This window comes from Anoplopoma fimbria, chromosome 11 (genome assembly GCF_027596085.1).
Source record: "Anoplopoma fimbria isolate UVic2021 breed Golden Eagle Sablefish chromosome 11, Afim_UVic_2022, whole genome shotgun sequence".
NCBI lineage: Eukaryota > Metazoa > Chordata > Actinopteri > Perciformes > Anoplopomatidae > Anoplopoma > Anoplopoma fimbria.
This window is the reverse complement of record NC_072459.1, coordinates 19,142,062-19,157,583: the sequence shown is the minus strand read 5'-3', so window position 1 is coordinate 19,157,583 and position 15,522 is coordinate 19,142,062. Positions and strand designations below refer to the sequence as shown.

The 15,522-nt window shown below is 41.8% G+C and overlaps 1 protein-coding gene across 1 annotated transcript; it reads left to right on the top strand.

Moving 5' to 3' along the window:
- The first annotated feature begins 1,308 nt into the window (after positions 1-1,308).
- cbx1a (chromobox homolog 1a (HP1 beta homolog Drosophila)) lies at positions 1,309-15,464 on the top strand. The gene is made up of 5 exons (XM_054607082.1): positions 1,309-1,565; positions 9,710-10,019; positions 10,338-10,509; positions 10,697-10,791; positions 12,618-15,464. Exons 1-5 carry the CDS (start codon positions 1,355-1,357, stop codon positions 12,766-12,768), a joined length of 939 nt encoding a protein of 312 aa, XP_054463057.1. The 5' UTR covers positions 1,309-1,354; the 3' UTR covers positions 12,769-15,464.
- The last annotated feature ends 58 nt before the right edge of the window (positions 15,465-15,522 follow it).

Sequence of the window (15,522 nt, the reverse complement as noted above, 5' to 3'; positions counted from 1 at the left end):
TTTTTGGGATCTTTTGTAAGGGGATATTTTTACTTAATACATCTAATAAAGCTAAAACATAGTAGCACATGTGCCAAAATATACTTTTAATCTTTTTTTTTTATCATATTTGCTCATCTCATATGCTTATGTACATATATTATTTATTGAGTAATAAGTATCACTGACATTTTTGAATTAGTAGAATAAATAGTTAGAGGTGTTCATATTGGGGTTTTTTTTCAAATATATATCTTATAATTATTTTACTTGTGAATGTTATAAAAATGTCAATAGTAAATTTGTCTTTGAAAGACATCTTTCTAATTTAAAATGGACATGCATGTTAAAAGTGTAATAATGGCACATGTGCTACTACGTTTTAGCAAAACAACACCTATGTCATCACACAACTTCATGTTCATGATTTGCTGTAACCCCATTTTGTGATGCTTCAATAATATAGATCTACAATGTCATAGTTAAAAAGAAATGCTCACAAAAAAGAAAAATATTTTACTCAACCCAAGTGGCCCGGAAAGTCAACCTTTTTAGATAGTAGCATTGCAACGCTGGCGTAAAGAATTGCAATCAAGGAAAGCCAAGAACACCTGATATGGGGAGGGCAGAGCCCCCCAGCTTCCCTGCTCATCTTGTCAGCCACCCTCACCCTCATCCCTGCTCTACCCTCTCCACCAGCCTACAAATGTATTTCCACCAGTCCAGGCAATATTTGCTTGGTGGACAAGAAAAGGCTTTTTCTTGTTTTATGGAGGGGATTTTGACATTGGATTATTCAAAAAGTACACAGTAAAAATACTTCATATTATTTGTGCATACAGGTTAAGAAGTACTTAATCAAAAAATATAGGGGTCATGAACTACTTATGGAAGAAAGTGTTTTTATCCCACATCAAAGTTGAAGAAAAAGGCTGATATATAGTCCATTGCATTACCGTAAGTATTGGAGCAATCGCACACTCCGAATACAGCGGCGGCTAGTTTGACCAGGCAAACCTGAGGTGCGGCTGGCTTGACCGCAGTGTTTTCAGCCGCCTTCAATGAAAACATCCTGTTCCTTAATAATAATAATAATAATAATAATTATAATTATTATCAGCAACATCATGCACAACGTGAGTCCATTAGCCAACAATCTAGCGTCAAATCTTACATTTACACAGAAAATAAGAATTTTCTACAAAACGTGGTGTTTGTTGTCAAAACTAAGAGCCAACCAGGTCTTTGATCAGGAGACAGCCAGGTGTTTCCCATCATACACTGGGCCATGCAGTCGGTGGAGAGCAACTGCGGCGCCTGGCTCTAAAACCTGCAGCCGCCTCGCTCTCGTGAGGTTATCGTTGCCCACGTGTTCATGACGTCAGAGCAAGTCGGGATCAAGTCGGACACAAATCTAACCGGCATGCATTGTGCGGCGGTCGCCGGTGATCGATTCTGCGCAGGACTGGCTTATCTCGAACGAACCTATTGTGTTGCAGAGATATCTATTGAAGGGAACATGCTGACCAGCTGGCCCCGCCCCACGCCCATCCATTGTAATACCACTTGTACCTCAAGAGGCGACAGTGAGTATCAAGTCTGTCCTCAGTCCAACATGAGAGAAAGACCAAGTAGAACTGACAAGAGTGGTCAACGAAGATGCTGTTATCAACAGGCAGAAATCCCCTGTTGTGAAAAGTGAAGTCAATGCAGGAGTGTCTTAAGCCTGCATTCTCTCTAATGGCCGTAAGGGGGCCGGTTGTATAGAAGTCTATGATGAAATGACTCTACTTCTCTCTTGATTTATTACCTCAGTCAACATTGTAAACATGAGTTTATGGTCTCAATTGCTAGTTTTGTTCTTAATTACATGCATGCTATTCATTTAGTAAATGATGGTCCATTTAGAATCAAATAGACCATAAAGCAGGCAAGCATTAGAGCAGGGCTTCCTTGTGATTGACAGGACACTACCACAACATTGTCCGTTTTGAGCGTTGTCTGTGTTTTAGATAACTTTAACCCTTTCACAAAGTGTTTTCAGGTACTGAAAGGTAAAACATTTGGTCGCCTGAAATGTCTTCAACATTCACCCCTCTCGTGTCACTTCTGGTTGTTAAAAAACAAGATGCTGACAGCCAAAATGTAGAACTCGTAGCTTCAAATCCGTAGTTGACAAACCAATGAATGCCATCACGATGACTACTTCCACTTCTTATATGCAGTCTATGTATGTTTGTCAATTTGCCAGATCAGCCAACTTTCTAATGCTGCGATTTGACCCAACACGTTTGCGCTGGCTGGACGCTAGTTGCAACAGCAAAACAACTAAACAGGAGAGGCATTGTTACTTTTTTTCTCCCACTTTTGATTCAAACCAATAAACAATGTATCAAAATGTACACACACTACAGCCCTGGTTAGCGGCACAGTAAACACTAAGAAGGCTAATGGATACTTATCCTGGCGCCGCATGTGAAGATCATAAGATAGCAGAACCAGAAACTGTCGAACATGTACATCATTGTAGAAAAACGATGGATAGAAATCACCTTCATCTGTCAATAGGAAGGGGAAAACAGGGTGACGTTTTATTCAATTCAATTCAATTCAGTTTATTTTGTATAGCCCAGAATCACAAATTACAAATTTGCCTCAGAGGGCAAATAAAATAAAAGGTTCAAACAATCAAGGCCTCTTCATCAAAAGAAAATCACTGCCTCAATTTGAGCGAGAACATTATCAAATCAAATATAACAATGATAGAAATAAAACTAAAATACAAAAATAAATAGAATTATATAACAGGGCTACCTCAAATTAACTTAAAGCTATGGAGTCATGAAAACAACCTTAGAGTGTTCTTGTTTTTAACAATTTTCAGTGACTTACTTAAGAGATTTAACTCATACTTACAATGATTCAAGCTGGGCCATCTGCATTATGTTTATAACAACTTAACAACATAATATGTTTCTGTTTTCGATGCAAACATCATATGTAACTGTCTTCACAGTCAGCTCTGCATATGGCTGCACTGAATTATAATAGAAAAACACATGTTCCAAACCATTACTTTTCAATTTCACAAAATACAATTATTTGCGGTAAAATTATTTGTTTTAATATTAATAATTCGTTCGTTGGGTAAATCAAATTTAGAATCTTTAAATTCACAAAAGGCACCGAAGGCTGGTTTGTTAACCGTCCAATATAACGCTACACTAAAGAAGAATACTTCAACTCCCACAGTGCATTGCCAACCAAACTATCCGCTGACGTAGCGTCCGGCGGTGCTGTTGGCGGGCAGAACGGGGTCGGTGCTGGTTGTTAGCGACGCCGAGGCTATTGTGTTTTCCAGTAGCAGAGACACATTGGGGGAAAAGTCGACCCAACGCACGCCACTCATCCCCGGGGCAGTTGTGTGTCGCTACCGGCGCGTCTTCGGCTTTGCTACTCATCGAGGGGCAGACGGTCAAATCACGGTGCATTCACCCGGGCCTACCGCGAGCCCATACAACCGCTCCGAAGCATTCTCCGAAAAGGTAAGGCTCACGTTACGTTGGCTAGCTAGTAGAGAGGGGGGGTAGGGGGGGCAGCAGCCAGCCAGCCATGTTGCCCTGTGGTTGTAGGGGGCTGGGCCGCCTTGGCTCGTTTGCCTGCTCCGGCGTTTGGTAAACTGCAATCTACTGCGTCCATAACAAGTCCTATCATTGTCCCGAAATATAGATTTTTTTTTCGCAATTGCTGCCTGTATAATGGTGTGGCATTCGTGATGTACAAAAAAAGGGGGGAAAAAAACCCCCCGATGTGCAGCATGCTGGCTTCGACGCTGCTCTTATGCAATTGCCGGACCGGGCAAGACGGGCTTTGTGTACTGCAACTTGTAGGCGCAGCAACCCCTTTTTCAGGAATCGTTTAATTTGCACACCTGTGTGCAACAGTTGCGGCTGCAGTGATGTTTTTTTTGTTTTGTTTCTGCTGGTGCTGTCTGCAAATCAAGCTCACGGTTATTCGGTAGACATGGAGGAGGAGGAGGAGGGGGGGTTCCTAACCTCCTACCAAAACCAGTAAACATTAGGGGTGGAGGGGGGCCTCACTCAGGTGACTGTGGGCGTCAAGCAGTTCTTTTCTAGCACTCTCATATACATTTTTCAATGTTAATGACTGTATGCACGTTTAGGTAAACACAGGATTCAGGAGCCAAGTGACACTTTATAATATATATATATATATATATATATATATATATATATATATATATATATTATTTATTTATATATATATATATATATATATATTTATATTTTGAATGCAATAGAATGCAGTAAGGCTCTCGGGCGTTCTGTATTGCTTTGAAATATTTCTTCCCCTTTTAGATCAAATTCTCTCATCTCTGCTCAGTCATGTAGGCATGGTTCCTCTTCAATCTGTTTTTGGTTCTTTTTCTTTTCTCACCTGGGAAAGTAACTTCTACAAATTTGTATGTAGCATCTGTCCATCTTGTCGATAGTGGATTTAAATTCATTTCTACTCCTGTTAAAGAATCTCTCTGCACATTCAAAACATTGCACACATATCTGTGTTTTCTCAGAAGTGCAGAGAATGTTTGGTTAAAACTAGAGACGCACCCATCCAACTTTTTCTGTCCCGACACCAGGCTTTGGGTAATGGTGCAATACTAACTGCCAATCATTGATGATCTATATTGTGAGATACAGATCCCTTTGTTGTTTGATTATAGCAGCTGGTCTATAGGCTCAAGAATATTTTACCACCATCCTAAAAATTATTTCAACTGCTTTGAAGTCAGTGTAAACCATCAAAAATTCCAAATGTCTTTGTTATAGTTTTTTTTTCTTAATAAAAACACAAGTCAATGATAAAGAAATGAAATAATGTATTTTTATTGGTTAATACAGTCTTGTCATTTGTATTTTAATGATGTATTCTAATCCCACTTAGAGCTAGTGTAAACAGCTCATTATTCATCTCTAGTATCTATTTATGTTAACACTACATTTTTGGGGATTAAATGTGAACACATCATGTATCATTCTAAGTTTCACTGAACAGAGCCTGAACGCATCCTAATGTCACTGAATGGAACCTTCATTCGTTGACCGTTGGCGGTGCTGCTAACGTTACTAGCTCTTATCCTTTCAATTTAAACACGTATTGGTTTGATTACAATTTCACATCAGCGATCAGCGACTGTGAAAAGCATCAATTATGTCCTGATCGCATATTTTACTGAAATTTGTCGGATAACGATCGTCAGTAAAATTTAATTTCACACTGTGATGGGTAAATGCGTGCCGGACCTTGACGGATCACTAGCTTTGGGTGTCTGCCAATACAGAGTACCGATCCGATACCAGTTTTTTAACAACCTCCCGGCTCACTGTGTGGAAGCGACTGGGATCTGGGTTCCTTTGTACAAAAGGAATTGTCAGGCCGGACTCATAGATTTCTCTCCTAAAGAGATTTCTCCACTTAAACAGGAATATAACTTCCAGTATATAATGTATTGCGAATATAAGCATTGAATCGAATAGATTGGTATTATTGTCTCAGATACCCGATCCAGCTATTTGAATCTCTATCAGCTAGTGGTGTAAGGGATCACAGCTGATCAGTTATCTGTATGGACCACCCCTCACGGTTTGGGAGGCGTGTGAACTGCGGATTAATTGCACATGGCACAACAATTTTTACAGTTTAATCATCATAGTGTGTTATAGAGTTTTACTGCCGCTGTTACTTTTTCAAGTAAAAGGTCCCTGAATATGGATGCAGAGTTGCAGTGAAAAGATACAAAGCAGAAGTTTGTTCAGGTGAACGGAGCGTGTTCAAAGCATGTGAAGGTGGAAGTCATGGTGAGTGGAGGAACTTGAGAAGCCCCCGCCATCGAATACGTTGCATGTTTTGGAGCATTTTGGCTCCCTTGTGAATTATAATAACGGGATAAAGTTGGTGGGGACAAACGTTACAGTATGTAGGCATTGTACAGCGAGAAAGCCATATGACAACGGCAATACATCGGGCATGGCCTTACATTTGAAGCGCCACCATCCCAGTCTGTCAGCAATGGGGGGGCCAGGGCACAACAACGGCAGAGTATCACCGCACAATTTAAGAAACTGTTCGCGGCAGAATCAGAACGTGCTAAAGCTTTTGCCAAATCCAAGTGCGTCTTTATAAGGTATTCTTGGATGTTTTATTTTAAGATTTTAGTTATTATTTATTTCATTTTCTTTCACTTTGGAAATCTTAAATGTTGTTGTTGTTGTTTTCGTGTTAGACTTAAGCCCAAAACTCTTTGCTTTAAGTGTTCTTGAAGTTCTTTAAGTAATAAATGGTTGGCAGTTATATTTGTCCCCCTTTTTCTTTGCTTATCCGAAAAATGATCCGATCTGTGAACTCAAAACCGTGATATGATCAGTGTGCGTTTTATGTAAAGTTAGCACCGGGCCAGACTCTTTTAAAAAAAACAAGTCTTTTAAATACTTTCTTGCTTTTCAGCAACCAATCAACTTAGGAGGCACTATGTCCATGTGTTCTCTGATTCATTTGGGGTGCAGTTAACAAACCAGTTATAATGATAATTAAGCCTTTATTAGTCCCACAATGGGGAAATTCCAATTCTGTCCATTTAACCCATCCCGGAGGAGCAGTGGGCGGAGCGCCCGGGGAGCAACTTTTGGGGTTAGGTGTCTCGCTCAAGGACACCTCGGCATGTTGACTGTAGAGGGGTTCGAACCACCAACCTTGTGGTTGCAGGATCATTTAGTTTGAATGAAAACCCCACTGTTTTGGAAGAAGGAAATAACAGGAGTAACTAGTGAATCAGCTTTAATAGTGACAAATTTAATTTCAACTAAGTGCTGTAGATGTAATAAAAAGGTCCCCATGAAATCAGTTTTATTTTTGCGTTTACCGTGTTTCCTGATTTGTGTTGGTTTTTTTTTACGTTTCTAAACAATTTCTTTTCATCAGAAAAAGTGTAATCATGTGAGTTATAATGTTATAATTTACCTTCTCCTCTCGTGTCATACACTGTCATTAGCTGCAGCTCCCTGATTGGTCTAATTTTGAACCTGCTAGGTGTTGCATCTTTGAACAGTGAGCGAAGAGCAAACATGAATTTGGCACTGATCTGGGGCTTTTGTTGGAAGGCGTCAGAAACTCTGCTATAGAAAAGCTGAGGTAAAATTGTGAAACCCTGATTTCCATAAATTGCATCCACATTATCGGAGATCCAGGATATTCCAGGTTTTACAGCTGATTCTATTCTTTTATCATCAAATTCCGGGATGCCATTTGTGTTTTCCACTTTGCGGTAAAAACCCTTGGTCTCTATGGCGATGTGCAGAGAGTAGATTTAGAGAGAAACTTTCAAAGTGTTCAATTTGAGATTGATTTGCCGTGGTGGTAGAATGTGTGTTTATTATTGAATGTACTGTATTGAAATATTTATAGAGGCTACGTTGCATCTTCAATAGACGATTCACACAAAAAACCTAGTGTTTGAATATATTTTTATTATTATTTACGATGACGAGGCTCAATTACGTGTCGTTACATGTTGTTACAGAATTTAGACTCCTGGACTTGGTGCTTTAGCTTTGAGAAATGTCCTGAACCCACAAATGAGATTTATTTTTACGTTAACATCACAGAGTTGGAGAACCACCAGGGTAGACAAGGTTAGTAATAAAAATATATTTTAGAGGCATAAACAGACACCATTTCCCATAAACCCTAAACATTTGCTTGGTAAACGACAGAGGATGCGGCTTCTTGAGCGAGACGGGGCCGTGAAGAGTCCCAGACGTGACTGTAAAAACCTCGGGACAGAGAGAGCTTTTAGACAGCAGGGATCACACTCCTCGGTTGTTCTACCTGCCAAAATGGCTGCTGGGGTTGAACCACTCAGCAGACACATTCCAGACGCAACGGTTAAAGGCCCTCACAGTGTTTGTCAGAGCCAGTCCATTGAATGGTTCAGCTCCTAATCTGGTGACCCCTCCCCCTTTTCTTTCCCTGCATGCTCTGGTTTCAGCTTCTTTTCTCTCCCTCTCCCGGCCTTTACATGGCTTCCCCTCAGCTTTTGAGTCTACAAGTCCAAGTGGACTCTTTAGTTTTCTCCGATCATAAATTGAGGACGTTGGAGACTCCTGAAAGGCTGTCAGTCCAAGAATCAAATTTAGATGGTCTGAAACCCCTGCTTCTTCTCAACGTGTTCCATCCATCACTGATACAGTTAGCAGTAATCTGGCACTGAACATTTCAATTAAAACATTTTCAAAACAAAAAGTAATTTGCCACCAAAACTGACATTTTAAGCATTTTACATTAAATACAGTTTCTTCATCAATGTTAGTGTAACATTAAAGTGGAGATGAAATGAAAAATGCCCTTTTATCCCTTTTAGATCACATACCCAGTCATATTGTGAACCAATGAAAAAAATATACAAACGAAAATTACAAAAAAAATCTATTTCTTTGTCTTTCTTCCTTTTAAAACCAAATATGAAGTGTTCTTATACAGCTTGGTACCTAACTATTTAAACCAATAATCCATCAATCAATCTGCAAATTGTAGCTCTACAGTCCAAGCCTGCCCACTTTTCAGCTGTCCAATCAATCTCAAATGATGTATTCAATTTTTTTTAATACATCATTATGTAGGAGTTATTTAAGAGAGAATTTGGAATTACATTAATAAACCCAAATCTTCCTTTACTTTGTCATCTTTTTCTGTGTTCTTTGGGGCTGCCATTACCGTTCATAAATACTACTCTTGGGTGGGATCAAACAGTTGTACTGTGTCAGAAAGTGCTGGATATTGTTCATCTAAAAAAAGTACCACTATGTTGGTATAGTGGCAAGGCCTGTGGCAAAAAAAACAACACAGTTTATCCTGTACTGTTTCAGCTTTGCATCTTACCATTGTAGTCCTATGGTACAGCATGCTTGGAGTGCGCTTCTCTGTTGCACTGAGCGTTGTGTTTTCTAGTTTTTAGACGTGCATAAAAGTAAAAATATTCTCAACTTTTGAGTGCCATGCGCAGAGTCTCACCGCTCTTCTTCACCGAAGTGAATATTTTGCATGCATTTTAAAGTGAATTGACCTTCTTTGTATAATCCCTAGATATGTAAATAATGCTTTTATAGGTGAAATATTTTTGACAGCCACGTGGTTACGCACACCAAGTTACACAAAGTCAGAGCTGCACCATAGAGCGCCGCCGCCACTTGTGGAGCATACGTGCCCCACGCGCCGGCCGCGATTATTTCATTTTCTGGCACTAAGGCGGCTATAAACTAAGCTTTAGTCTTGCGGCTCTGCTGTAGAACCGTCAGTGTATCATTCAGCAGTTACATCCCCTGTTAATGTGTGTGGATGTTGTTGTTGGAAGTTAAATGACAGGGGGTTGTGGTTTTTTTTATGTTGTTACTTAATTATTATCAGAAAGTGTTTTGTTCTTGACTTATTCTGGACGTTTGATCAGAGGGTGGATATATGTAATATCCCCCTGTTGTCTGTCAGGGTCTTTGTGAGCACAGCCAGTGTAGTTGAAGACAAAACAGCTGCACAGTGCCGTTCATGCAGCCTCTGGCTCAAACTGTGATTCAACTCTCGCCCTTGTAGTTATTCTAACCCTTCATCATCATCATAATCATCCTCATCATCTCTGTCTGCTTCCTCTTGGGTCCACCAGAGGCGCCCTCAGCAGACGTCAAGCTGGCGACCGTAGCAGGAAAGAAGGGCAAGAAGGCCGAGGAGGAGGAGCAGCCTGCAGCACCTGCTGCAGCTGCTGCTGCTGCAGCAGACGCAGCACCACCAGCAGCTCCAGCAGCAGCAGCAACAGCAGCAGCAGCACCACCAGCACCGGCAGCAGCAGCAGTAGCAGGAGCTGCTGCAGCACCCGAGGAGGAGGAAGAGGAGGAGTATGTGGTGGAGAAAGTGTTGGACCGCCGGGTGGTGAAGGGCAGAGTAGAGTTTCTGCTGAAATGGAAGGGCTTCTCAGAGTGAGTACGAGTCTAATAATACCTTGTGTTCTTGGTCCTGTGATAGACATCTATCTTGCTGATTTAGGGACTAGTTTCGTGTTTACAAATGTAACATTATAGTTCAAATTTGTGAATATTGTACGGCATAAAGTATCAGCGTTGTGTCATGTACTCAAAGCTGAAAGTTGAGAATTTCGCCATTAAGTAACAGTCTGCAAATAACCTTAGAAAATAGCATATAAATAAAAGAGCGACAGAAAGAATAGGTAATTCAGAGCGTGAATTCATTGAACTAAAACATCAATTCACTTCCTCTGTCGGCACCCACCTGTCCAGTGAGGATAACACATGGGAGCCGCAAGACAACCTGGACTGCCCCGACCTCATCGCCGAGTACATGCAGAAACACAAAGAGAAGGAAGAGAAGAAGAAGGAGGGCAAGAGGAAAGTCGTCAGCGAGGCCTCCGGAGACTCAGAAGAGCGAGGGAGCAAGAGGAAGAAGGAGGAGGTGAGCGAAGGAAGGAGGGTGCTCCAGGCTGAAGACCAAAAAAAACCCTAAATAATACATTATTTGTTACTTATCATATACAAAATCTAAACACAGATGCTTCTATGATCATTGCAGCTTTATCTCCTACGTGTTTTCCCTTCTCTGGTCACGTGTTCTCTTGTGTTAATCGACTTCCTGTCTCCAGGGGGAGAAGGCCAGAGGTTTTGGCAGAGGTCTGCAGCCAGAGAGGATCATTGGAGCGACGGACTCCAGCGGAGAGCTGATGTTCCTCATGAAGTGGTGAGTCTTTGTATTTCATGTTGTATACTTTGAAGTTAGATGCACTTTGAGAACAAACGGAAGAGGCTGGATCTTTGAAGAACTTTGTGCTCCTGTAAAGAATGTTTTGCTCTAGCTGTGGTGGAATTTAACTAAGTACATTTAGGCTACTCAAATACTATACCTGAGTACAATTTGGGGTACTTGTATTTCTGTTTTTTTTTTTACTTGTGCGCCACTACATCTCAGTGGGAAATCAGCATATGATTATTAAGTCTATTTTAAGTGGTTAGAATGAGCTCCTCCTTTACCAGGTGCAACAACACATTAATGATTGATACATTTATAATTAATAACTCCCGGTCGAACCGGTAGAGGTGTGTAAAGTGACACATGTCGGAAAATCAATACAAGAGTCTTGTGTTCCTGGATCCCACAGAATGGTGTGAGATATAGCAGTTATATTTAGCCTGAGCAGAGTTGTGTTCAATGAAGGTGGAAAAGAGACCATCCTTTATTTTCAGATCCTTCAGGAGTCTACAGATGTTCATTTGGAGGTTAGTTATGCTTCTGTTTGCCCTTCTGGAGCAGCTGGCAGTCCTCACATGGCATTCTCTCACTTGTCTCTTGTCATCCAGAGAATCAGGGACAGCGTAAACACTCAGCTTCTCCCTCCTTTCCTCCGTTACTATGTTCGTCGTGATGAAGACAACCTAGCTCAAGCTAGCCAGTTAGCTCTCAGTCGGTCCACTTAAAACCAGCTGGTCACTGACTGCTTAACAACCGCTCTGCCAGCGGTGTGGTTTCTCCCTCTCTCACACAATTACTGTGCTACCAGACATTGTACACATTCTTTTAATGTACATGTCTTTTTGTTTTTGCTTTCAGAGCTCTAAAAGCTATTAAATGACTTGATGTGGAGTGGTTCCCAACTGGTCAAGCCTCAATGGCCCAAAATGTTCCTTAGACACCTGGGCCATGTTAACAAAGTATCTTATCTTGCCACTACAGTGGTGCGGTATATCGACTTTTTAGGGGCCTGTGTCCATGTGGTACCCTTTTCTGAGTTCCAGTGTCTTTTTTCAATTGTTCCCAAGAGATAAGGCGCTTCATCCAGAGTCTTTTAAAAACAAAAAACAGTGACATCTCTGTAGTAAATGGAGCCTGTTTTGTCTGTCTATCGTGAACTTTTTTATATCAGACAGACACTATAATAACAAAGATCAAAAAAGCCCATTTGTGGCAGCAGACACATTGCACATACGGCAGGACCGACCACTGGGAGAATTCCTTTTGGGCCGTCCAGCCGATTGGCTGGGACCGCGTTGAAAAGGCTAGATGAAATGTGTAACTCAAAGAAATAACTCCACGGGGCAAGCTCCAGTCACTCACAACCTCACCGGATGCTAGGATCTCTGCTCATCATCATCACAAAGCTCATTTAGTGCACAGAGTGTGGAGGGAAAAAATTCACTGTCCAGTAGAAAGAGGGAAGGTGGAGCTGAGAAGGAAAGTGACAATGAATGCAGCAAATTATTGATATGTCCACAAGCAAGAGACGTGTTAAGTGTTTAACAAACGTCAATATCCCAATAAATAAATCTGTGTTGCAATCGTCGGTAGGAGGGCTAGAAACGGCAGCACATAAAACTGTTTGTGTTTATTGACAGAGAAAATAGATGAAGAGCGGCCGTTGTTTAACCCTTTTCTTTCTCTTTTGCTCTTCATCCCTTTACCTTCCCCTTCTTCACTTGTCTCTCTGTTGCTTTTCCTTGTCACATTGTCTCCCCCTTTCTCCTCCTCCTCTCCTCCCTTTCATACTGTTTCTCTTGAATTAAAATGAGCAGGAAGAACTCTGACGAGGCCGACCTGGTCCCCGCCAAGGAGGCCAACGTCAAATGTCCCCAGGTGGTCATCTCTTTCTACGAGGAGCGCCTCACCTGGCACTCTTACCCCACAGAGGAGGAGGAGAAGAAAGAGGAGGAGAAAAAGGACTAAATGAGTGGTGGTGGTGGAGAAGGAGGAGGTGGAGGAGGAGGAAGTGCAAAGATGAAAAAGAGAGTGTTGAGGTGCGGGGCAGGAAATCAACAATTTGCTGGTTAACGTTGAATTGCTGGGGATTGATTGTAGAAGCCACTTTGGGATAAAAATCCCACCCGGCTGGGATCGAACCGCCAACGTAGCTGACCAAGGAGAGACGTTTGTTTTCCTGCCCTGAGAGGAGACGGCCGTACTTTCCTCCCACCCGTATCTCGACTGAAAATGTAAAAATCTGTTCTCTTTGTGCCACCCGGGTTTCTCATTTATTTTTTCTACGTGACGCCGTTCTCCAATCGGAACTCTCAAACGCCAAACATGGTCTGTACATTCACTCTTGACGTGGACGCGTCGGCAGAGACAGGTCATAGTCCACCTGAAAAGACTTTTGTCCCTGCGTCCTACCAGCCAACGCGGCGGCCAACCAGCCAGTGTTCTAAATGCCCGCACCAGAAAGCCTCGCTTCCTGTTTACTTATTTTTATTAAAACTTAAAAACAAGTCTGTATTTTATCGAGCCGTTAGTTTGAGGTTTTGTTCTTATTTGGTGGCGGCTCAGAGGCAAACCTGTGGCAAACCGCAGTATTTAGTAGGAAGCAAAATGACATCCTACAGAAGTAATGACCATATGTGCGTGTACAGACTGTTCATTCCCCAGCAGCTGTGGTTGTTCTGACTCCCAAACCTCTCAAGGCATTTTAGCTATTTTATCGAGTTCTTTTTTAAATGGAACCAAGGCTGGTTGGACAGCTGAACACTCGGGCCGTAGAGGTGTATAAAATCAGCATCCAGCAGGTTATCATTTCCCACACCGACGGTGACGAGCACACTGGACGACTTGAGGCGAAAAGTGGTCTTCCTTTAACCTTTATCACCATTCAGACAGAATGACATCTAACAGCCAGAGTGGACATCGTGCTGCAGGTCTCCACCTCCAAACATGGAGCTTGTCTGCGTGGCGCTTATGGTTAATGAAATCCTTCCGGCTTTTTGCCTCTCCTTCCGGTTCCTTATCCCTGATGTTTATTTTATTTTATGCGATACCTCTGGAAATGAGATACCGTGTAATATAAAAGCCAGAGTTAATGTCTCCTTTTTTTTTTTTATTTACAAGTGGAACCTTTGTTAATGATTCCAAACTGCAAGAGAAGGTAAACAATGCGTGATCTATTTAATGAGCTGCCGTTAACAAGCTTTTTCTGGTGCCCAATCAGCAAGTTCAGCAGTTTAAACTTCAAGCGAACCGTCGCATTAAAAGGAGTCTGAACAAGAGAACCGTCGGTGTGGCAAATTGCCGAGTCGTGTGTCGGGGACTTGTCAGCTCTAGTTTGTGCGTTCACCTGCTCTGCCAGTCATGTTGGAGCCAATGATCGCGCTTGGCCAACGGAGAAAGCGACGATAAACAAATCTAACTAGGTTTTTACTGCTAACGTCAAGAGGCGGCAATCGAGAGCGCGGGAAATATCCTCATTTCCACTCTTCGGTTTTTTAAAACCTTCACGCACACACTCCGCTTACATGTGTGTGTTACGTTTTCTAGACTTTGTTATTTTTAGCTTGCACCGGCCCGGGCGACACTCAAGACATGAGCATTCAGCACGCTCGGAGCATTCGTCCGTTTCCCCGGCTCGCTATGTTTAACATGCGTGTTTGCATCTGTATAATTAAACGGCATTGAACTTTGAACTAAGCATGATTAACATTACCACATGAGTGTTCTCTCTCCACTGCTTGATGTCCGTGTGTTGAATGTTGCCCGGCGGTGCTTATTTCTATGTATACTGTATTCAAACTAGCATAGTAGCTTCCTCTGTTAGCAGACCCGGGGTTAGCTGGTTCAGACACCCTTTTTGCTTTGGGTGGCCTTTTGCTGCTGGAACTGACCTCGAACAGAGAAATTCTATCGTAATGGATCCATTAGTTTCCACTGGATATTATCATGTTTCAACTCTTAACACGGCAGCATATTTTTTTTTTAATATTTGCCTTTTTTGTGTTATTTTAATGAGCCACTAACTCTGACATGGGATGAAAGACACTTACAAACTCAAAGGGTCCAATTCTTAAAAGTGGCGACTATAGGACGGTAAACATATCAAAACTACCAAGTACATCGTTCAACAGAGGCCAGGCGTTGAAAGGAAAAACACGCACACTTTACCAAGAACACGTCTATGATGTTCTCGTCTCCTTCAGAGGCTGTTTTAGTTAGTTTCAAAGTTAGTTTGCTCAGCTGTGAATAGCTTCTAGCATTTTAAAGCCTCTAGCATTGCTTATGCTGTTACTGCTGTACGTTAGCATCTCTATACTGGGTCTCAGCCTGCCCTCTCTACTGTTTGTTTTCAAACAAAAACCTGAAGGTTTTTTTGGACGTCTGGTCTTTGGGACGTTTCTTATTTCTTCACCATGTACATCAGTATTATGAGTATAGTCCTCCACCCTGACTGCCTTATGTTATACTTCCCTATTGCCAGGAAGGGATGGACTCAGTTGCACCCGGGTCTGCTAGTTAGCTTTTCTATATCGTTCATGAAATGTTTCTCTGTATCTAGCGGATGGGCTTGTGTCGTCCTGTTGCATGTTTATCGGTTTCCCTTTGCGATGTCACTGTCATGGCCGATCTACTTTTACTCGTCTGTTTTGAACAATAAAGGGTTTTCGTAAACGTTTGTTCGTCCGTGTCTCAATTGGTCCTGTTCTGTTTTACTACCACACA

Bases quoted from the DNA above. Each gene is read 5' to 3' on its own strand.
- cbx1a (XM_054607082.1), top strand. From the start codon at position 1,355: ATGACGTCAGAGCAAGTCGGGATCAAGTCGGACACAAATCTAACCGGC. The intron at 1,566-9,709 runs GTGAGTATCAAG...TGGGTCCACCAG, and splicing joins TTGTACCTCAAGAGGCGACA to AGGCGCCCTCAGCAGACGTC. The intron at 10,792-12,617 runs GTGAGTCTTTGT...TAAAATGAGCAG, and splicing joins CTGATGTTCCTCATGAAGTG to GAAGAACTCTGACGAGGCCG.